At 37.2% G+C, this 24,099-nt stretch overlaps 1 protein-coding gene across 1 annotated transcript in view; it reads left to right on the top strand.

Moving 5' to 3' along the window:
• Nucleotides 1-24,099, top strand: part of LAMA2 (laminin subunit alpha 2) — a 336,361-nt gene that overhangs the window by 280,224 nt on the left and 32,038 nt on the right. Inside the window, exons 41-49 of the mRNA XM_053973291.1 lie at nt 358-460; nt 6,373-6,489; nt 9,652-9,834; nt 12,603-12,757; nt 14,419-14,562; nt 15,460-15,593; nt 20,290-20,449; nt 22,901-23,025; nt 23,621-23,783. Coding sequence (XP_053829266.1) covers nt 358-460; nt 6,373-6,489; nt 9,652-9,834; nt 12,603-12,757; nt 14,419-14,562; nt 15,460-15,593; nt 20,290-20,449; nt 22,901-23,025; nt 23,621-23,783 — 1,284 coding nt within the window. The remainder of the gene's footprint in view (nt 1-357; nt 461-6,372; nt 6,490-9,651; nt 9,835-12,602; nt 12,758-14,418; nt 14,563-15,459; nt 15,594-20,289; nt 20,450-22,900; nt 23,026-23,620; nt 23,784-24,099) is intronic.

The following is a 24,099-nucleotide window of genomic DNA, read 5'->3' as shown; positions in this document are numbered from 1 at the left end:
ATGGTGTTCTGTCCATAGCTAGAAGGATAAATATGTTTTGTTTGTTGGTTTTGGACAGTTTTGCTCTTAGAGTCAAATCTGTTTCTGTTTCTTTAATACTGTAAGTATTGTCTCTCTTTATTGAAGTAATCTTCCATATTCCAAAGGATCTGACATTCCATTAAAAAAATATTTCTTAGAAAATTTTAGAATTTTTTTTTGTTCCCTTTGACTAATACTATGGCTATGGGATGTAATTCAGAGCCCACTGATGTGCACATAAAATGTAGATGACTGTTCACTTAGATCATGATCACATGTCTTTTATGACCTCAGACTTTCCTGTCTGTTTGACACTTTGTCTTTGTCTGTCTACAGACATCTGGTCCTCAAGGATCACTGAAGGATGGCGCCAAGGGCTCTCTTAAGAAAAGCTTCAGGGTCCTTAACGAAGCCAAGATGTTAGAAAATGATGTTAAAGGTATGTGCAGTATATGGCATTCAGACCCACTAAATAGAGGGAAAAAAAATGTTGTGAGACTGTTATGCTTCTGGTATGAAGAATCCATATAGGAAAAAATTAGAATTCATTACGTGACTTGAAATTGGACAGTGTATCAGTGAAGAAGATTCTCCTGTTTTGTGTCCAGGCATTATACAGTAATTCCTGTCCCCTCTCTCCTTTTCTTGGACAAGAGGGCTGAGGAGGAGGGAATTTAGGTCTTCTCTTGCTAACTACAATAAGGGCAAGAAAAATTGCATACAGTAAATATTCAAGGCTGAGTTTTAAATTTGTCACAGAGATGATGCATGAATCTTCCCCATCCTGCTAGCTTAGTTAAACTAAGAAACTAGTAAGAAATTTGTTTCTTATTAGAATAAAGACAGATTTTCATAATAGATCCCTGTCTTCCATGTTTTTGCATACAAAATTCTCTTTTGCCTCCTGTGAGATACATTAAGAAGAACATATAGCATAAAGGAGGTGATCCATACACCTTAGTCATCTTTTGGCTGTTACTGCACTTTAATTTCGTTTTGGCAGCTCTGTGATTTCCAACTGCAGAACAAGTAAACACAATGTTTAATAAGGTCATAAAGCATAATGTTTCATAAGGTCATTAATTGCATTTCATTGTCATACACTGTTTGAAAGTGAAGAACGTGACTATTTTCTTGTAGCTGAATTGAGGGAAAGAAATGTGTCTGAGTTACTAGTAAATCTTGGGTGTATATTTAGGGTCTTCTTTATTGCAACTCTACTTCCAGATTCAGTACAGATTTAGGGCTGGAGGAACATATTTCGGGAAATATGTTATAGAAAATCACACGACTATTGAAAGAGGCCAATGTGCAATTTCAGTAGCATGGATGAATGGGAAAAAAATAGTGATTCTTTCTGGAATGCAAAGTGCTGTAGCTTGCCATAGCTGGTGTATAAGAGATGATAAAATGGCTGTGCTGCCTCTCCCCTGCCACAGCATTCTAGTGAGCAGACTCAGCACCTCAGAGTGGAGTCCACAGCTCTCTGTGCCCCCCAGGCATGTGTAGTGGAGTAAAGCACAGTGCCCTGCTTTCAAGGACAAATTAAAATGGTGTCTCTACAAGGATGGATGTGAATTCTTTATGTCCACACAACTGTTCAATTTAACCCTGAGACAAGATATATTACAACCATTACTGCTGAGAATTTTGAAAAAAAGTTCTTTTCCCATTGTACCAGTGAAAATTTAAGTTGATAATGGTTTCATAATTCAGAAGAAAATGTCCAAACAGCCTAAAGATTCATAAAACAAACTTAATGCAAGCAGGCAGCAATGCTTAAAATGCACATATTAGATCTTTGTCTATGTTTTTGCCCCAAAGTGAAGGGTAATGAGATGGAACTTTCTTTAATGCTTCCCAAAACATCTTGAAGTGCTTCATAAAGACAAACATTCTGAACTTGAACAGTATGCCTTTTTACATCTAATAAAACATGTCCATGCTCCACAGCTAGACCCATGGAGATCAGTTTACATTGTGCCCAGAATGCAGATGTGTAAGAAAAAAATGCGATGACAGACTTCTATTCCCCACTCTGCTTTTGCACCAAAGTGGTGATATTATTAGTATTGTGAATAACATAGAACATATGTTATTAGTATTATGAACATAATCCCTTCTGGATGTCTTGATTTTTCCCATGAAAGAAATTGAGAGTTCAGTGTCAAACTAATAGAAAGATATTTCCTTAGAATCCTTATAAAGCCACCCTTTCAGAGTCTCAGCTGGAAGTGCAGGATGGCTAATGGGTACTCTATAAAGATCTGGTAGACAGAACTAATCACTAGCTTAAAATTTCTCTGTCTGCACTACAGGAAGAACATTAGTTTAAGTAATGAAAACCCATAAGCCACTCAACTAATATACTCTCCAAAAATTCAGCCTGGGCCATGATAGAGATGGGAGTGTTTTCTTCCTACATTATGACATTCCCCTGATTTGTGGCCAATTACCTGAGTTATAAAATGGCTTTTAATCATGAAAATGTTTTATATTACCACCAAAGACTGCTGAAACAGTCCTTACAAAGCAGAGCTTGTGACAGAAGCTATTAAAATGGAGATTTAGTAATTTCTCTCTCTCTGGGGTTAGGAGTTAGAAAGAATAACCCTGGTGTGAGAAGCAAAATCTGTATGTAGTACTGTGGCTATGAAGGAATTTTGAAATTTGGGCTACCAGTATATAAATGCTAATGATCAATGAAAAGTGAAAATAAGATACATTAACTCCTCTTCAGCTAGAGACGGCTGTCAGGTGGCTACTGAAATTCTGCTAATGTAATTTCTTTTGCTTAAGAATTGACAGCTTGAGGGGGATGTGTCTTGTCAGACAACACATGAATATTTTTAACTATAACATTTTCCAGCTGATAGGCAGCATATCCAGCTGATAGATCCCTTCTTTGTGTATTCTCCTCTGCGTTGTCTTTGTGCTGACCTGGCATATTGCATTCACCAGATTATGGCAGTCAGTGCTGAAGCTACTCTTTTAAAAAGTTAAACTTAATTAGCTGCATTTCTCTAGTTACATTTCTTTCTCCTGTTTATTCCTAATACCAGTTTCTAAGTCTTGCTTGGTTTAGGAAAAAAAGAATCAGCTTGTGACCCATGTTCCTCTTTACAGGATGAGACTGTGGGAAGGAGGAATGCTATTTGGAAGAAGTAACACAAAGATAACAGAAAGGGCTGTGTGTAAAAGTAGTTAATTTCTGCAGTCTCCAGTCAATAAAAACAGATGCATTTGTTGCTCCTTGGTAGATTTCCAACTTTACTCTGGTTTTGGGATACATGAATTTGGTAGCATAGCCTTATTGATGTTTCCTTGGACAGTTTCATGTGGAAAAACTGCATTTATCCATACTGTCAAAAGATGCCTGTTTCCACTATGTTCCTGTATATGTTTGTTCCACCATGATGGTGGCACATCATCAGCAATTAACCAGTGTCACGTATTTCTGTGATCTGCCGAGACTTGTAAAACCGTGTGTCTCTTGTTAATGACTCTGTATAAACAGTAAGTAGCTAAATTCCTGAGTTCATCTTAAGATGAAATATATGTGTACAGCATTGTTTGTTTCCATTTGACTCCATTCATGCAGAGGAATAAGGGGTCATGCTTTATCCTGTAATGCTCTGTTTAATATAAACAGAAATTGAAAATCTTTGTTCACATTAACCAAGCCAGCAAATGCAAAGGCCAATACATGCAAAGTCCTTCAGGTTCCTGCTTACTCTTTCAGGGTTTAGTTTCAGTAATGCATGAATAGTTTTGCTGATTTGAACAACAAACAGTGCATTTATTGGCATCTTGTGCCATCTCTGTGCAGAGCTGATTAAGTGAAAACAGGATTGAGATAAATTTCTCATGATACTGCTCAACCTACACTTTAATAAGAGTTGACAGTGCCTGGCATCTTTCAGTGCAGACCTACTAACCTCTTCCAAGTCAGATAGGCTCTGTAGTTTGGAAAAACTTAGATTGTAGCTGCCTGTATTTTGACAAACTTCAGCACTCAACTGGAGGATCTTAGGCCTTCAAATCAACAGCTTTTTTCATAAATGCTAATAATTAAAGGATGTGGAAAAGTTGACATGAAGTCAGTTCCGTTTGTGATTTATGCAAGAGATTAGGCCAGTGCTCAGTGAAGATGCCATCTGGATTACAAGATAAGAAGTTGCTTCAAAATAAAACTTAATATCTCTGTGAAAACAATTTCCTTGAAAAGCTGACACAGGACATAATGTCTCTCCACTTCTCGTTGTGTAAGAGCCTTGCTAGGAACACTTACTTATGGCTTTATTATTGTAACTAAAAAAAAACCCATCCACAGTAAAACTGTATTTGAGGAATTAAAATAAAAAATATTAAACAGGTAGAGTCTCAATATTCAATTTCAGAATTTCTATGAAAACTTACCTTGTTAAATTCCATAAAAAACAGTTTGCTGCTATGGTTACAAAGCTGAAAACAGAAATCTGGCAACGTGATTCTTCAGAAATATAATCAGGGGATAATTAGCACACTGGATAAGCAGAGTAGAGAGGAGAAAAGAGATTCTTTAAAAGTATGTTACAAAGCTAGAACACCACCACTATAAATGAGTCAAACTTCTCAGAGATATTGACACACTTTATAAACACTAACATTCCACTAGAAACACTAAGAAATTATCAGGCAGACCATATTTCAGAATTAAATGTTGGAAATTAAAGCAGGTTTTTTTTGGTATTATTACTTAACAGATAAAATCTCAAAGCAACGACCAGAATCTCATTAATTCATCCTGGTTTAAAAATACCATGTTACCAGTAGCCTCCTTCAGCAGTGGGGACATAACCTATCATTTAAAAATAAAGCTGTTTTTAAGGAGAAGAGTGATCATATAATATATGCAATTCTTCTAAACTTTATTCTAGTGTTAACTGTGCCTCTCACAGTTCACACAAATGTCCTGTTATTCTGCAGAACATTTTTCAGGAGTGAAGGCTTATCTCCAGGCACTCCTGCAGTCCGGTGTGTTGCTCTAATTTAAATAAAGCAAACAGATTTCTTCCTCAATGACATTTCAAAAGGTCTAACAACAAAAGTTTAGTTCTCATTTAAATTCCATGTGCTGTTTCAGCCTTGCTATAGCCTTGGAAAATTTAATTAATAATTTCTTGTAGGCAATATGAATTTTGTTTGATATTTCTCCTTACAAATTGCTTCTTGCACATCTAATTTTAAGAAACCATACTTTTTTTTAGAATCTGTGGAATGTGAACCACATAGGTGTTTATTTTCAATAACCTGTCACATACCTGAAGGTCACAGTCATAGCTTGTCATCCTGAACTTCTTTTCTACAAATTATTCTTCTCTTCCGGCTATCAAGCTTGGTGATGAAATAATGAAAAAGACCCACTACAGTAGTAGTTAAAGCACTCACGACATTTTTTTGTATCAAACTTTACTCCTGAATTTTGGTATAATGTCTGTTTCAATAGCCATAAAGCTTTACTGGGATCTCAGTTTTGAGATTGTTGCATTGCTCTGCTAGATACGGTTCAAAAGACCCTGCATAATTTTTATTCAAAGTAAATGCTGAAAAATAGGAACTTGCTTGTAAATGAAGACATCGGTTTCAACTGTGAGGTACTAAATATGACATACCTGTGCCATTGATTTGTACTGGTCCTTTGATTTAAACCAATTCTTAACTCTGAATGTTTTTTCCTATGTTTCTTCGGGATGTTTTCCCGAAGAATTTAGAATGTTTATTTCATCATAACGTGTCGTTACTGTATTCATCTCATATTGACAATTAGTGATCTTGTATATTTCCTTGGATGTTACGTCAACATCTTTGAGAAAATCCAAGAGAACTAGGCTCTGGCCACTCTAATTGCAAGAGCAAGCAGGCCTAATGAGTCTTGGTTCTTTCACACCACATTCAACTTGTTCAGCTCAAGCAACCACCTTAAGAAGAAAGGCAGTAGCTTAATCTAGGAATCAAAACTATGACTAACATCACAGCTGTTGAACCTATCAGTGGATCGTTGTCTGAATTTGCCTAAATCATAACATCATAAATTCTTTCCTCTGCACACCTTTGAAAAGCTCGTATTAAATATATACAACAACAGTTCAAGGAACTCAAGCACTTAGGTACTATGGAAGTAGGGAACTTAAAGAAACTGGAGAATATGATCAGTGAACCCCACAAGTTCTGCTGGACTTCCTTATTTACCCAATTCGATATCTTAATGAAAAATTAATTGCTTGTTGTTATGCATTTTAAATTATGTGCAAAGAAAGAATAGTGAAAATAAAGAGTTAAAGCGTCTGTATCATATGCATTTTTTTATAGAAAAGGATGATAATCTGGACAGCACACAGAACAAGCTGAAAGATGCTGATGAGAAGAATTCCATTCTCTTGAGAGCTTTGAATGAAACCTTAGGAAAGCTGTCAGCTATTCCTAATGGTAAGTTGGAAAAGTGTTGCAACATTTGACTCAGTCATGCTCTTTTGTTTCTTTTTCCACCACTTAACATTTGTCTCATCAATTTTTGCCTGTGTCACACCGGTTCTACTTTGACCACTGGCTGTTATAAGACAAAGATGAGCAATGTGAGAGAGAAAATTGAATTGAAAATATTTACATAGTATCACTTAGAATTTTGGGATGGTAAAAGGTACCATGCTTCTGCAGTTTGCAGAAGGTTTCTCAAAGAAAATAATTATGATATCAGAAATTATTATACACTCCGAGACAAATAGTCTTCTGTTTATATGTGAAAAGTCTTTTTGAAGTTAATCTTTAATGAAACACTATAATTTCACCAGTGTAATTTAACTCAAGAAGAAATCTTACTGACTTTACAGAAAAAGCAGGGTGAAATTTGCTGGGTTTTGTCTTACATTTCTACCCCACTTTCAACATTTCCAGCCACTCTTTGGTGTTGTACATCTTTTTTAGCCTGTAAATTGCTTAGAACTGGAACAGGTTTTCCTCAATGGACTCTGAAGTGCTGTGCTCTTGTGACCCACCCTGAAGGCAAGGGTGACTGAGGTTCTTATTAATAGATCCCTTGGGGTGGATTAGAGTGAAATGACACTGAATGACCAGTATAGATAGATAGATAGATAGATAGATAGATAGATAGATAGATAGATGTATATGTACATGTATATATACTTATAAATACGGCGGGTTATTTTTTGAAAAAATTGGTTGCAGTAGAAAGGTGGCATGTAGCCATTTTGGGTATTAACTATAGAAATCTGACAATATAAAAAGAATAAAAAAGAATAAAGAGGAGAGGAGAGGAGAGGAGAGGAGAGGAGAGGAGAGGAGAGGAGAGGAGAGGAGAGGAGAGGAGAGGAGAGGAGAGGAGAGGAGAGGAGAGGAGAGGAGAGGAGAGGAGAGGAGAGGAGAGGAGAGGAGAGGAGAGGAGAGGAGAGGAGAGGAGAGGAGAGGAGAGGAGAGGAGAGGAGAGGAGAGGAGAGGAGAGGAGAGGAGAGGAGAGGAGAGGAGAGGAGAGGAGAGGAGAGGAGAGGAGAGGAGAGGAGAAGATCCACATGTGGATCCATCAACAAGACTTGGTTGTTGCAATTTTTATGTCCCTTGGTCAAAGTGATGGTCACAGTCCTGATCCCTCCAGGGTGGGGGAAACCCCACACAGCATAAAGTTCAGTGGGTTAAGGTATCTTCAGGTTCAGATGGGAAGTCCCAGGTACCTCCCCTGGAGGGTGGTTTTACACTGTTTGATGCAACACTGTGGCTCATGTGCTGTCCTCTGGCAGAAGGCCCCGGAAATGGGTCTGGGGTTTTTGGTGGTTTATGACCCTTCTAAGACATGGCTCCTGTTACTCCCACCAATGTAGCTGGGCCAGTGACATCTTCTCAGAAGGGATGAACACCTTCGGGCCTGTGTGTGAATGTCCCCATACATGCCCCCAGTCAGTGCTGTAAGGGAGGGTATTACGGGATAAAAAGCATCAGCCCAGCTCCACAGGATTTGCTTCTTATTGACCTTTTTCCTAATCTGGCTCAAAAAAAAAAAAAATCTCCTTGTTAAACAAAGGTTGCTTTGTTTTGGGTATCCTCTGGTGATGGGTAAGACACCTGGGCTATTCTTATGCAAATCAGAGGTTTCATCACCACACCCCCAAAAACTCTGCTCCTCTCCTTAGATTAGGAGTTATCTGACCTCAGCATAGCAACCTGCTGCTTTTGACAGTGGACCATTGCTTGAGCCATTAGCCTTCAACATTTCAGTGTCTCACATATGCATATTTGTCATTTCTTATCGGCTTTTTTTTTAAATGTAATACTCATTAAAATCCTAAAGTCCTGGGATGTTAGCTACATTGCATTGTGATTGCAAGGGACAGGGAACTACATCTCACTTTCATTATAATGAATAGTGAAAGATAAAATGAATGTTTTTAAAATTTAAATGTTTTAATACAATCTATTTTGCTATGATTTTTTTTTTCAAGGAGCACTTTATAAACTGAAGTTTCACTTTAAGAAAAGTCTCTGAAGAAAATAGGTATTCTGTCTGATTTCTGATGGTCTAGAAGGTTCAGACTGCTAGTAATTCCTTAGCATGAAAAACAATTTAGTATTCATCTTGTACATTTTTGTGGCTTTAAGATTCCAGCTAACTGAAAAGTTTTGGATTAAATTTAATAATCCTTGAAATCAGCACTCACAAAATAAATGGTTTAATATTTCATGCTCATCATGTACCATTTCTTGGGTTTTGGTCAAGATACACGTCAAGATACATGTCAAGAGACATGGTTATTTGTCTTGAGCACAGATAGATCTCTCAGTCAACCAAAATGGACCTCTAAGGCCTGTTAACCTTAGGACACAGAATACTAAATATGGAACAAGTAAAAGTAATATGAATTATGCAGTCATTAGTAATGTAATAAACTCTTGGCAGATTAGAATTACAGGATGCTTACTCCTGGCACAAGGACACTCATAAAAACAAGCAAATTAGTGTTAAGAATGAAATTCAGAGCAAATAAATGGCATAGATAGGAAAATGGATTAAATTAGTTGTCCAACAGGAAAATGATCAAATGAGGGAGAGAAAATGACCCTGTCATATATCTTGTTCAAGGATTTGCGAAAGCAGAGAGCAACTTAAACTAATAATTCTTCTGTCCCTGCTATACTAATAGTCAGATAAAAGCAGAAAGATTCTGAATGAGATAGACAGAGCTCATGTGGGACAAGAACAAACATGCACAGGGATGGCATAATTTAAGGTGTGGCTGAAAATAATTTGTGGGACTAATAGAGGGAAGTAACACAGTAACTCCAGCTTTCACTCAGCCAGAAAGGTGCATGACCTCTAATAATGACCCAAAAGGAACTACTTAGATATGATGAAAAAAGGCAATCAGGGTTCTCTCTTCTTTCTCTTGTCAGGACTGACAAATGATAATGGTTTATTAAAGATTCCTGTCGTATTTCTGAGGTGCTGTTGTATTTGAGGGGTTTTCAGAGCCAAAACTGCAGAAATAAAGGTGGAGTTTTTTGGAGCACAGATATATATCTTTACTCAAAAAAGTTACTTCTGCACTCTGGGCAATCATTTTCATCATCATTTTCTACCTACAGATACAGCCATAAAGATACAGGCAGCCAAAGACAAAGCAAGACAAGCCAACGATACTGCAAATGACGTCCTGGCCCAGATTAAAGACCTCAATCGGAATCTCCTGGGCTTGAGAAAAAACTACAGTAAACTTACAGATGATGTGGCCAAAACCAATGCAGTTGTGAAGGATCCAGTCAAGAACAGTAAGATCTTTTTCGGGTTGTTTGGTGGTATTTTTTTTCAGTTTGTGCTTTTCATTTCATATCTCAAAATGAAACAGAGACGCTCCAGAATTTCACTTACATAGCATTACTACATTATGCTAGGATAAAAGGACTCTCTATCACTTCTATTTTATGGGCTTCTTATATATGAAAAGGGACCAGAGGTCCCTTTGAAAGCTAACAATTCTGTGGAAAGAATTTTAAATCTTAAAGACTAGTGCTAGTAGTTGCAAGAAAAGCTAATGTCAGCAGGATGCACATGTAATGGATAGATTTGTTCCTCAGATTACTTTTTAAAGTATTTAGGAGATGACTAATCAAAGATTCTGACTGGCAATTCACTGCCTGATTCAAGAAAAATACCCCACACTAAATCTGTCTTCAGTCAATCAGATAATCAGTCCTGGGAGAAATGCATGACTTCTTTCATATATGTTACTATTTTTGGTAGAATACTGAAGACACATATAAAAAGAAAAAAGATTCTGGGAATGGGGTTTTATCTGCTTTTTTTCTTTTTTTTTTTTCCCCATGAATTCTGTCATCAAATGTGACAATTACTTTAACATTTTCACTTTGGTTAGGGTGGATAAAAATGAATTCTATATTACAATACATTTTATGGTAGATTCCTAGAGCATCTCTCATATAGGAGTATACAGACACAAAATTAGAGTGCCTTTAGAAAATGACTGAAGGGCTAATTTCTCAGCTATTCTGGGCTCCCCAGATTGTTGTCAGCTTGATGAAGCTGGGCACCTAAAACCATAGAGTTTAGGAGGCTATTATTCTCATTCTGTGGACAAATATCCTCTGACAATTGTTGCTGAACAATGTTGCTGTACAAGTGAAAGAAGTTAATCCCAATGGTTCTTTGTCACTGCCTGCCTATTGCAAGTTCCCCATTGCTCATCAGCTGAGATACCTGTGTGACAGTACAATTCCCATTGGGTGCATGTGAGTTGATAATATGAAAAGTAGTTGATTGAAATAGTGTGGTTAGATTACAGCAGGTTGTAGAACCAGCACATCTGTAAAGTCTCTTGCAGAGTAGTGGGAAACAACTGAGAAGCAGTCTTGAAGCAGTCTTAAAGCAGTCATTTCTTGGCACTGGTGAATCGAGACTAGGCCACCTGTCCCAGCTCAAGTATTCTGAGCCTGTGTGTACATTAGCACTTTAGTTGAGATTAGGAGTAAGAATTTAAAATTTAATCTGTTCCTTGTCCCCAGTCACTGTTATTATGTTTGCATGGAAGAGTGGTCTTAACACTTGCAAACTGTTTCATGTCAGATAAAGCTGAAATGTGAGATGTTCTCCAGAAGTACACTTCTGTCTTTCTCCAAATGTTAAAGGATACTCAGATTACAGAATGAGATTAAAGTAATATAGGGCGAACCATTCCAGATGTATGAAGTGAGTCAGTTGGCACACTTAACTAAATGCAAAAGTAGACATAGCCTCTCTATGTCAAAATTCAGGTGCTGAATTCTCATTTTGATAGATAAGAAATATTTAAAAGGTAAAAAGTTATTTATAGACTTATCCTCTCCCTTACTTTACTTTATATTTCTGTTTAGATCTTCAAAACACTCTTATGTTATTTTCTCTCTCTTATGTTATCCTCTGTTTTTTCTCTTTTCTTTGTCTCCATACCTTGCCTGCAGAAATCTGTACGTATGTTTTTCTTACTTGCAGCTTATAGTGTGCATTTTCCAGTAAACAATTACTCACTGCTTACCACCAAAGCCTCTGCATGGTCCTCTATGTTTCTCATTCATTGAAATAGCTAAATAGTTACTTTCTGAAAACTTTGAGATAAAGTGACTCAGTAACTCACATGAAACTTTAAGAAGTATCTGGAAGGTTTTGGTATGAGTATTTGGGTCAAAAAATTAGATATGCAGTTTTTAATGCTTTGTCTAAGCATTATTTTGATTGCTCTTATTGTTACTATTATTTTCATGTAATATGCATCTTTCTGGTAAATGCATGTTTGTCCCTTTCAGTGTCATCCACAAAAACCTGCACCTTTATGTGAGCCAAGGGTTGCAATCCATGGATCTGCTCATGAGTTATCAAAGAGAGGGTAATATTCACTAGGTGTATGTTGAGGGGCAAAAAAGGAATTTGAGACTTAAAAAAAAAGGAGGCAAAAATATTGTGGTAAAATTATTTACTTCACCTGAAAAAAAAAGATAATAATTTGTAGTTTATTGTCATTGTTTTTAAATCTGCTTTCAGTACACATACAGAATATTAAGTTTGTGACCAGAATAAAACTTTTTGTGTTTGTGCCCATTACAGTTCAAGAATTCATTTCAAGTTAATTTTAACCCAGTAATTTCAGAAATTACTTATGGAAACCAACCAGTTTTCATTAATCCAGCATTTTTCTTCAAAATTTGGAGGTTTTTTTTAAAGCAGAAAGCAAATATTTCATTCATAAATGTATTTTGCTACAGGAAATGTCTTCCATAGCTATCATCCTGACCTGAAGCGTAGTAACATCTTCAAAATCCTGCTTTAACACCAGTGTTTGCTGCTATTGCTACTTTAACTTGATTCTAAACATTCTGAAATTGCCTTATTCTGTTCAGGTATCTTCCTGTCCTGTGTGTACCTCATAGTTGCATATACAATCTCCTGAGCATTGTGTATGCAGAATTTTCTTGGATTTTATTATTGCAATGTATAATTAGTCTCTGACGCTATTCTCTAAAGCTCTGCCTTGTTCTTTCTTATGAAGTTGCTGATGCAGATTCCAGTATTAAAAACCTAGAAAAGGAAGCAGATCGCCTGCTAGATAAAATCAAGCCAATCAAAGAACTCCAGGATAACTTAGGGAAAAACATTTCTCAGATAAAAGAGCTGATAAACCAAGCTCGGAAGCAAGCCAATTCGGTAAGTCCCATTTCTCAAAAAAAAAAAAAGCTACCTTTTGAGTATTGATGGGATTTTATTTTCTACTTTTTATTTCTTTCCTACAGTGTGAATCTTTCCTAATTTAAAACATGCATAAAGAGAGCAAATAATGGAGTATAATTTCTCAGAAAATAAGAGAATATTCTGATGATTTTCACTCTGTGTCTTTTTCCTCGTTTAAAATATGCACTTGTTAAATGAATAACATCTGTAGGAATGGATCTCAAAAGGTTATTTTTAAGAACTATTGTAGGTGGTAGTACAGAAGAGTCACAATATCATTGATTTTTTGTGAAAACAAAAATGTATTTTTCTGCTTCAGCACTGATATTTAAGCCCCTCATTTCATTTCATAGAAGTTACATTTCTCAAGAATGACACCATCGCAGACTCGCTGAAATTGCTGGGTATATCTGCTTTTGCCATATTTTTGATTCTTCTCTGCCAGTAACAGCACTGAAGACTTGAACATAAGAATGTATTTCTAGTCCAGTCAGTGAATTTGGCATCCATCCCCTTGATCCAGTAATATTGTCAACTCTAGGATCATCTGGTTAATACTGAGATTATTCAGCTTGTGATTTAAATAGCAAAGGAAAAAGAATCTTGTAGATGGTACTTGAGAAATCTTCCTCAAAAATGGTTGAAAAATAGTTTAAAAAAATAATCAACACAGTAATAGGATACTGGGAAAGAAGTGATAGGATAAATAGTGGGATACTGGTGAAAGAAGTTTTCAGCACATATGTGATGAAATCTGTACAGAACAGAAAGACAGGCTACAGTAATGATATGTTTTGTTACATTCATCTTCTGTCTGAGGGCTTTGAAGTACTTAACTGCTCAGCATTCTGAGATAAGGAAATTAGGAGTTTGGTCCTATAATGGATCTCCTTTTTAGCAGAGTTTGCCATCAGAGTAAGGTGATACCATTATGTACATTTTCTCTAATGCTTAAACATGTCTAGCTGGGATTGAAACACCATTGTACTGTCATTATGTTTGTGCTGGCATTATGAAAGCAAACAGTAAAATGTTTTTATCTGTGCTCAGAGCCTGAGGAAACCAATACGTGGATCCAAATGCATGTGTCACTCAGCTGTGGAAATAAAACTTATTTATGAATGCCAACTGCATTAGTGACAATGTAAAAGTAGTGATAGACATAAATGTTAGTTTAAAAATAATTGTGAAAAGATGTCTTAAATTGGCACAATCAAAGCTATTACAAGGGAAAAATAGATAATTAGGACTACCCAACAGCAATATGCTGTAATTCCTTCAGGAGTGCTGCTTATTTTCCTAGCTGCATCTTCTAGTTATAGACTATCTGTACTGCTAGAATTCCACTGTTACTAGCATTAAACCAGTATACCTTCTAGCTATTTTTAATCTACACAGTTTGTCCTTTAAAAGTGAGTTCTAAAAAGGGATTTTTATTTCTCTTTACTAAACAATCCCAGAAATAAAATTTGATTTCTACCTTCTTCGCATATCCAAGTAACTCCCTGGTACAGGTAATAGAAAAATGTGAAGGAAAAAAAAAGTGTAATAGTCTTATAATTATTTGGAAGCATCTATGGTTAATTCTGGAATAATAAGCAGTGAACTGAATTCTTTCTGTTATGCTTTTTTTGAAGATCAAAGTGTCCGTGTCCTCTGGAGGCAATTGTATTCGCACATACAGACCAGAAATAAAGAAGGGAACATACAACACCATCATTGTCAATGTGAAGACTGTAGTTGCTGACAATCTGCTTTTTTACCTTGGAAGTGCCAAGTTTGTGAGTCTGTCTCCTGCCTTTCATGTCAGAGTTGCTCGATCCAATCAGACTACTGACAGTAGATAAATAAAGAAGATGAGAAAGGCTTTTTTTCACCCAGGGGTTCAAAGCAGTAGTAGAGAGTCTAAAATAATCTAGACATTTCCTGTCTTTGGTATTAATATAGAGATTTCTAAAATATGACCAGCAAATTTTTTACATATATCTTTAACTAGATATGAAATAGCAAGCTTGTACATGAACTACATTAGAGCTTTAAAATTCATAGTGCAACTAAAGTAATTTTGGAGTTGGTTGTGGGTTTTCCTTAGGGAATGAAGTAGCTAATCATGTTGCATCTGTCAAAGCTCCTATTTATTGTAATTTTAAGTCAAGACTACAATTTCAAGCATAATAATGGTGAATGATTCAGTTTCCCATGAGGCCTATAGCAGACAGACTTCTAGAACAACCAATAATAATTCAGTAAATGGGAAAAGTATTCTATTTTTCAACATTTCCAACATGTATTTTATTCTCCTAATACAAAGTGAAAAGGCTAGATGGCATCATGTATCTCGACATCTTTCTGCCATCCAATGGATGTTTCAGTGTTCCTGTGAGTTAAATCCTTCTATTGATGGCCGCAATATTAACATTCTGTAAGTCTAGCAGTCATTTGCTGCATATCACTGAGGGAAATAATTTGATGTCTTTAGCTTAAGATTCCTTGTTTGAACCAATAAAAATAGGAAAAAGAGAGTCTCATTTTAGAGCAATGCGAGAATTAATGTTAATTCTCTACTGTCTACATGTGGGTTTCTGATGCCTCATTAGACCTTCTGAAAAGTGAAAAGTTCTGGAAAACTTCCTTAATTAAAGTATGAGATCGCTTTTATTTTCATGTTTTACATGTAGACTGACTTCTTGGCCATAGAGATGCGCAAAGGCAAGGTGAGCTTCCTATGGGATGTGGGATCTGGAGTTGGACGGGTAGAATATCCAGATCTGACCATTGATGATGGGTTTTGGTACCGGATTGAAGCCTCTAGGTAAGTAAATATTTCACTTCCAAGATTTTAGAAAAAATGGCTGCTATGAGAAATTCTAGTCTGGTTTGACAAAAGGTTTTGGACCTGCATCCATTAGAGCAAAAGTGTGTACACTACAGTTACTATTGAAATGTCAATTGTTCTCTGTCAAGAATTTACTTCAATCACACATTTCCCCTCTAGCATCAACAATCTATGACTCCTTATATTTATTCCCTTTTGTTTATCTATCATTGCCTTCTATCAATTGCCTTCTTCAACTAGCTTACTTTAAAAGTAACCGGTTACAGGTTTTGGCACTTGAATAACTACTATGCTTTTCTCCTTGAATTTTAAAGAGGAGCAGCTTTTCTGAATTTCTGGTCTTGATACAGTATTGCAAGTGAATGGCCTGTCACACAGGAGTATCTTGATTCTTATTCAGACTGCCATTCGCATAGGCAAAATGTCTCATCAGACTGGAAATATTTATGAAAGATAGAGTTCATGAAAATTGAAGGTGGAGATCTTCTGAAAAGTTAAAATATATTTTGTAATTTGAGATCAGCTATTTAATGCTTTTGAACTTTAGAAATACAGATACATAAATATTCAAATCCCAGATTTGTTAGCTGAAGCTTGTATTTTTCATTCAAGTAACAAACATGTGGCATATGGTAGTAATTACGGCATAAGGATTGCATAACTCTATAGCCTTTATCTTGAATAGATCTTAGTAATTTAGATAAAATCAGCTGTATTGCAATTTGATAGAAAGCTGAGTAATTTCTCCCACATCATTACAGTTAATTTCACATAGTATTAAACACAGAATGGATAATATAGTTAGAAAATGGGAGAATGAAGGAGGAAGAAAACAAAGCACTCTAATTCTGGTAACATGCATAGCTCCCAGAAGAGGAAATGGCATTCAGTTTAAATAATTTAATGAAATCACAGAAATCAGCCATTCAGAGCAGAGAATTAAATTATGGCATGGTCTCCAGAAGCTGGCTTAATGAAACCTTACTGCTAGGAAAATACAAACTGGGGTACAATACAAATTGTTGAAATCTTCACCAGTTCACATTATGCATACCAAAGCAGCTTCATGACACAGTAATGCCAAGCTTTCATTTACAAGAAAGCTGCTTCAGCAGAATATGTAGCCAGAACATGGTATAAAATTCACACATTCTACAAAAGCCCATTACCTATTAGCTGGTTGTTCTGGATATATAGGATGTGCATGCCATTAGTTTCAAACAAAGTGCTGGATCAGCAATTTAAAATGATTACAGCTGCACAAATCAGAAATACAGAGCAGTGTTTAGGAGAATTACATTATAGAGTCATTAGGTGGATTTGTGGGATTAAGATGAAGAGCTTGGAACTGATTTTGCATTCTTAAGGCAGACTTCACAAATCACATACCCTGTGGAAGAGTCTTCAACTCCGAATATTTTAGTCCATTTGATAGCTCTACTCTAACTCCCTTCCAAACCTGTTGGAGACTTTTACTCATTTCATTCCTTCACATATTTTCTCCAAATTTCTGCTCAGTTCCAGCCACAGACTTTTTCAGCCCAACAGAATGGCCTGAGCTGCTGGAGCAGGGCATCTGCTTAGCATGAGCAGATAAAATGAAATTCTGGCCTTACTGAATTTTGCCATTGTTTTCAGTGGTGACAAGGATTGACAATAATAATGATGTAGTGTTAAACCCACCATAGGTTGATAGCCATTCTTAAGAATCCCAAAGGGCCTTAGAAAGAAAAGATGTGGCACAGAGGTTTGAAAATTCTCAAGTTCGCTTAGCATTCTAAATCTAAATCTAAATATGAAAAATCTGACTGTTGAGAAACGATCAGAGATGGTCGGTTTATGCATGCACCAAAATTTCCAGTTAGACTAAATTGATAATTACTGCATCACTTTTCCAGGGACACTTCTAATTTTCATCAGCTTTTTTTATTTAAAGCATACTGATCCTTTGGATTTTATTGTATATTCAGATGTTATAATGGAAATCCCTTGAATTTTTGTTAATGAAATTGAAGTAAAATGTGTTTATTCCTATAGGACTTTCTAAAGGAATTCCCTATACTTTGATGGTACAGGAGTTTAGCAAATGTCACTTACAAGTTACTTACCTGCTTACAGAAGCAAATCTAATTGGCATCAAGATGCAATCAATCCAAGTATCAATTAACAGAGGAAAATCTAGCATAACAGCATGTGACAAAATGATTTAAAGCAGATTTACAACATGCAAATAATGTCAATTTTGTGAGACAGTCAGATGGATGAGAGAATATTTTTGAGACTCACTAGATCAGTGTTACTTGAATTCAGTAGGCCTCAATTAGGAGCAGAACCTGATTAGTTGTGATTTTAATCAACTGTGATTTACATATTACCATTGTTTTGTTTGCTAGTGACAGAGTTTAAGCAGTGCCCTTCTTTTGAGGACAAAGGATGCCTGAATCACAAGTTCACTATAGACGCATCCAGTTCAGTTCAGCAAGAATTCAGTCTTAAAGTACTGCAGCAAATATAAGCCATGCTTTTCAGTGAAGGTTTTCTGTGCTTTCAAGAGGTCAAGGAGCAGAGTTTACTACATGGTAGTTTATAATTTAATGCTGATGACTTGCTAAAGTTGTCTCATTTATATCACGCCTCTCCTTAGGAGAAAATACTGCATGTCATTACACAAATTTTTCGTAGAATATATAATATGTTGAGTTGGAGGCACCCATCAGGATCATCAAGCCCAACTCCTGGCCCAGGACACCTGCAAGAGACACACCATGTACCTGACAGCGTTGTCCAAACACTTCTTGAATTCAGGCAGTCTTGGTGTTGTGACCATTTCCATGGGGAGTCTGTTCCAGGGCTCAGCCACCGTCTGGATGGAAAGCTTTTTCCTGATATCCAACCTAAACCTCCCCCAACTCAGCTTCATGCTGTTCTCTCAAGTTCTATGACTGATCACAGGACTAAAGAGATCATTTCTGCCCCTCCATTTCCCCTCATGAGGATGTTTAAGTCTGCAATGAGGTCTCCCCTCACTCTCCTCTTCTGCAGGCTGAACAGACCAAGTGACCTCAGCCACTACTCATAAGGCTTCCCCTCCAGACTCTTGCTTTGAACGTGGCCCTGCTTTGGATTTTCTCTAATACTTTATTGTCTTTTTTTTTGTATTGGGGCACCCACAACTGCCCCCAGCAGTCAAGGTGAGGCCACCCCAGTGCAGAGCAGAGCAGGACAATTCCCTCCCTTGCCCAACTGGCAATGCTGTGCCCCCCAGGACATGGTGGCCCTCCTGGCTGCCAGGTCTCATGTTCAACTTGCCATTTACTAGGTCCCCCAGGTCATGGGGCTGCTCTCCAGCCTCTCATTCCCCAGTCTGTACACATAACCCCATCCCAGGTGCAGAATACAGCACTTGCCCTTGTTAAATTTCATACAGTTGGTGATTGCCCATCTCTCTTGTCGAGGTCTTTCTGCAGGGCCTGTCTGTCCTCAAGGAGGTTGCCAGCTTTTCCCAATTTAGTGTCCTTTCAGTGTCATTTTGCATATCAGCCACATAGTGCTGATACATCCTCTGTAATCCTCCAGTTTTACAGAACTGACTATCACTAGAACAATATCTTCTAACCCGATAACTTGTCATGCACAGGGTAGCAATGTCTTTTTGCTGTCAAGTTAGCCAAGATCTTTCTTCAAGCTCCATTGTCCTCCCTAAATAAGAGAGAATTATTTATAGAGGAGACTCCATTGTGAGCATTTCAGTCTGTTTGAAGATGAAAGACATCCATACTATTTGTGAATTATTAGACACCCTAAAAAGTGTCAGTCTGCTCAGTGACTCATGGTTTTTCAAGAATTATTACTTTTATCCCTTTAAGGGCTTCGCATCAGTAAACCTTCTGCTATAAACCAATTGCACCTTAGACCTACACAAGTCCATGGGGATGGAATCCACCTAAGACTTCTGAGGGAGCCACTTTGAATCATCTACCAGCAGTCCTTCTCAGCTGGGGACATCCCAGGTGGCTGCAAACTGGCAAATGCGAGACCCATCTATAAGAAGTTTCAGAAGGAGGATTCAGGAATCATATGTCTCCACAGTGTGTTCCTCTGTCATCTAAATATGTCAGCTAACTCCTTCCATGCCAGTTAGTACATTAATATAATCAAAGGAGTAGAAAATAAACTGATGCAGAGACTGTTAATGAATGGCAAAGTCCATTGCTGTTGTGTTGCCATCAATATTTGATGTGATTCATAAAGGACAATGAAATAATATTCGTGAACATAATGGGGTTTGTACCAGTTTGAAAAGCAGCCTGACAACTCCACTGCAGGAGATGAGAATTCTGTTTCTCACAGTGAAGGAAACTGAAGTGCTTTATCACTTCATTTCAGTTCAAATATAATCTAATACACATTCTTTGTTTTGTTAATGCAAGGTCCATGTCATGTGTATAGTGAATTTTGTTCAAAAAGGACATTCAGGTGAGGAAAAGATCTGGTTCTGTGATGATGTCTTTAGCTTATGCAGGCATAAGTGTTTGTTCATCTGTATCAAAATGAGGCATAATCAGGTCAGTCATGTGTGCTTCTGTTAAAAGGCACCATTTAAAATAGAATTTCCTGTGTTCGATGTAATTACTGACTTTGTATGCTTAAATTATTTTTTAAAAATCTCTAGGACTGGGAAAAATGGCACAATATCGGTGCGAGCTCTGGATGGCCCTAAAGCCAGCATCGTGCCAGCCACATTCAGTGCAGTCTCCCCACCTGGATATACCATTCTGGATGTGGATGTTAACGCTGTGCTGTTTGTTGGTGGTTTAACAGAAAAAATTAAGGTAATGACTTTTCTGTGTTACTGTGTTAGCTGGCTGTTTGTGTGGACAAATTTTGTTATTGCTTAAAATAGAAATAGTAAAATTTAACATACTGGTGTCATTGTAGTAGATGCTTTAATTACAAGTAGTGCACTTGCACTTTTCAAGGGTTATTGGGATTTGCCTAGGCCGAGGTGCACAGATGTGAGATTTCACTGCGCACAATGTTACCTTCTGATCAGAAGCCCTGTAAGTGGCTGTATTGATGCAACATTTAGCCCAAACAACTAATTCCTGCTGGACAGATGGATGCTTTACCTTGGACACACTGCTGTCCTGACAGGATTTTGGTTCCTGAGTGACAGGAACTCATTTCTGTTTCCGTACATTTCTGGTCTCCTAACAATGTATATAAGAGTATATTTTGCCTTGCATTTGGGGTTTTTCCTTTGTCATGTATCCACAGTATCACCTCCTCCTTTGCAGTTTGCTTTTGGTGTTTCTGCTTTATTTTCTTTATTTTTGTTCCAGTTTCCCCGCCTGTTCCCCTACAGATACCTACATTGTACCCCTGAAACTATTTTCTCTTTTTTTTTTTTGTCTGTTCATTTTTCTGGTGACATCTTCTACCTTGCTAAACTTCATGGGATGAATAGAAGATGTATACCAAATAGAATAGACAGAAATCTTAGAAAAAGTCATTCTCCAATAAAAGCTAATTAGCACTTATTTTCTAATGGCATTCTTTACAAAACAATTTAAATTAACTATTCTGTTCCTGATCAATATTTTAGCATTTGAAAAGAAGCTCAAATTTAGACTTTCCAAATAGTGAACTCACTGAACGTTTTTTACTCTCAAGTTTGTATATGTTCTCAGGTGTTAAAATAACACAATATGCAGAAAAATTGAAGTGCAAAACTCAATGTCAGAACAGCTGTTTTCAACCTCAGTAAGGGTTGTCCAAATATTTTCTGAAGAACTCTCTATTTTTTCATTTTATTCAGGAAAATCTTCCTGAATTATTTTTTTCTCTCCAGGTAAATAAAGACAAGGGCAGCAGTAGGAAGACAGTCTGTTTTAAGTTTGATATGGCTGGTATATTTGCAGTGTAGAGTTTTAAACACTGTCAGATTTGTTTTGTTCAAGTACCATCTCTGAATTAAAATATAACTTCCATTTTTTTGGGAACTTCTGTCATCATGTGGTACAGTTGTAAGGCTCACAAAATGAAGGCCTTACCCAAGACTTTTTCTAAAACTGTGCAGTTCTTTGGACATTTAATCAAGGTTACTGGTATTTCTTAGGCCGCTGACTCAGAAATCTGCTTTTTCATATTATTAGGGTTTGGAATGCTTTAGATTTGTCCTATGGTTTTGTCCACATCCCTTTTTTGCAATCATTTCTGCAGTGTATTCAAAAAGAAAGTTCATTTTCAGTTTTTGAAAACATCTTTCATCTGACTTGTAGAAGACTGTGATTCTTAGATGTCATGAATTTCTTAGAAGTGACATTAAGTTCATACTTGTTGCTAATTAAAGCCTATCCAATTACCTTGGGAAATATCAGTAGCAAATTAAGTCTTTTGAGTCATACTTTTCCTTGAGTATTTTCAAACTGCACTTCTCCATGTTCTCTTGCAAGATCTTAATATTTGTAATCGCTGTAAAAACAGCAGGTGCTTGTCTATTTCAAATAGCAAATAGATTTTTATTCACCTCTATTGATGAACTGAAATTTAAATGAATCAGGGTATTTTTAGAAGCATAATTTTTAGTGGAGTACTCTGTGTACTGTCAACTATTACTACCTTCATCATGGTACCATGTTGTGTTCTAATGAGCATTATTCTATCTGCATGACCCTAGCTTAATGCATTCTGATGGGAATCATGTTTTAATTGCTTTGCTCTCTGCACTTTTTTATGCATCCAAAATTCAGCATGAACTTTACAGGTGTAACAGTTGAGTTCTCAGCCTGTCTTTTAGCTTGCAAAGTCTGCTCAATTTCCAGGGTTTCAAGCATTACAAGAGAAACACTTTACTTATTGTATTGTGGGCAAGATTGCTCATAGTCCTTTCTTGAAAGTCTGAAATGAAAACCCAGGTGAACAGGTGAGAGCAGCCAGCTCTCTGAACCGACAGGAAAACTGATGGTGGAAGCCAAAGCAGCTCCTTGTTCTTCAGCACTTGTTCTCCCTTGGCCTTCCCAAGAGTCTCAAATCTAAAAGGTCTTTCCCGTTCGGACTGATACAAAGTTCAGATCACATTTTCACTGATCATTTGTTCTGTAGGAGGGCTTCTCAGATTAAATAATGCTCTTGATATTTAAAACATCTTATGGGGGTTTTTAATGATTTTTAATGGAATTTTATATAGTATTTATTTCTATAATTGTTGTACCAGTTATGTTTTCAGATGCAGTAGGTCACTTCAAATTCAATTCTAAGGAGGTTTGTGTTCTCTGTTGCAGAAGTCAGATGCTGTAAGAGTCACCACCTTCACTGGCTGCATGGGGGAAACCTTTCTAGACAGCAAACCAATAGGACTCTGGAATTTCAGGGATATCGAAGGTGAATGCAAAGGGTGTGCCGTCAGGTAGGTAAAGTACCGATTGTTTCTTGTGCTTCTTTAGGGAACCTGCCTGCAGTGACATTACATTTGGTAGTAAGTAGCAGGAATTTCCACAGCAGCCATCAAATTCCAATGTGCATGCCACACAAGTTAGGTTGCAATTCCACCGAGTGGGGAAGCAGCCAATCTGGGTTGTCAGTGTGGTCATTGAGTTACCAGAACTGAGCTGGTGTGACAGGGATGTGATAGAAAGGCTCCCGACAGCCAGTAACCAGAAGCAGTCGAAGCGTGAGAGAGCATGAGAACCACAGTGAACTGAGTCCGGCTCATGGACAGCTGTGATGAGGGTGCCTGCACTTCTACATGGCATGGAGCAGAGTCCAGTGCCTCAAGGTGGCTTTCACATCCACCAGGATAGTGAGCAGAGACCCCACAAAAGAAAGTAATTTGCATTCTCGAAATAGAATGGGAAATCCTGTCCCTGTCAGTGGGAGGTTTGATAAGACATCAAACCAAGTTTGGGAAGGCTCCCTAGAGCTGTGCCCACATTTTCCTAGCCCTGCACTTTTTATTTTAACTTCACATGGCAAAAGAAAATGGTTGGAATTATTCTTTTCAGCCCACAGGTGGCAGATGGTGAAGGAACGGTGCAGTTTGATGGTGACAGCTATGCCATGGTGAGCCGCCCAATCCGCTGGAACCCCAATATTTCCACAGTCATGTTCAAGTTCAGGACCTTCTCATCAAATGCTCTGCTGATGTATCTCGCTACTGATGACTTGGTAAGAGCAGCTAGCAAACGTCTATGCTCCTTGCAGGTTTCAGGCCATCTTTGCAGTCACTGAATTCATCAGATCATGAAAACAATTAGTAATTTAAGGTACCACTATCCTGGTATGGTGCTTCACTGCTGGTCAACTGAAGACTGTTACAGTGTGGAGGTTGATTACCTAATGTTTACTGAATGGGGATCACTATGTTAGTCTGGGGAGAATTCCAGCTTTTCTGAATTTATTAATTAATTTTCCCTTATCCCAGATGTTTGTGTGTGAACATTTTCACTTGGTTTTGTCTATTCATAGTTTAAAATATCATACT

Source organism: Vidua macroura, chromosome 3, assembly GCF_024509145.1.
Source record: "Vidua macroura isolate BioBank_ID:100142 chromosome 3, ASM2450914v1, whole genome shotgun sequence".
Classification (NCBI taxonomy): domain Eukaryota; kingdom Metazoa; phylum Chordata; class Aves; order Passeriformes; family Viduidae; genus Vidua; species Vidua macroura.
Note: the sequence above shows the minus strand (reverse complement) of the source record. Positions and strands in the feature narration are given on the sequence as shown.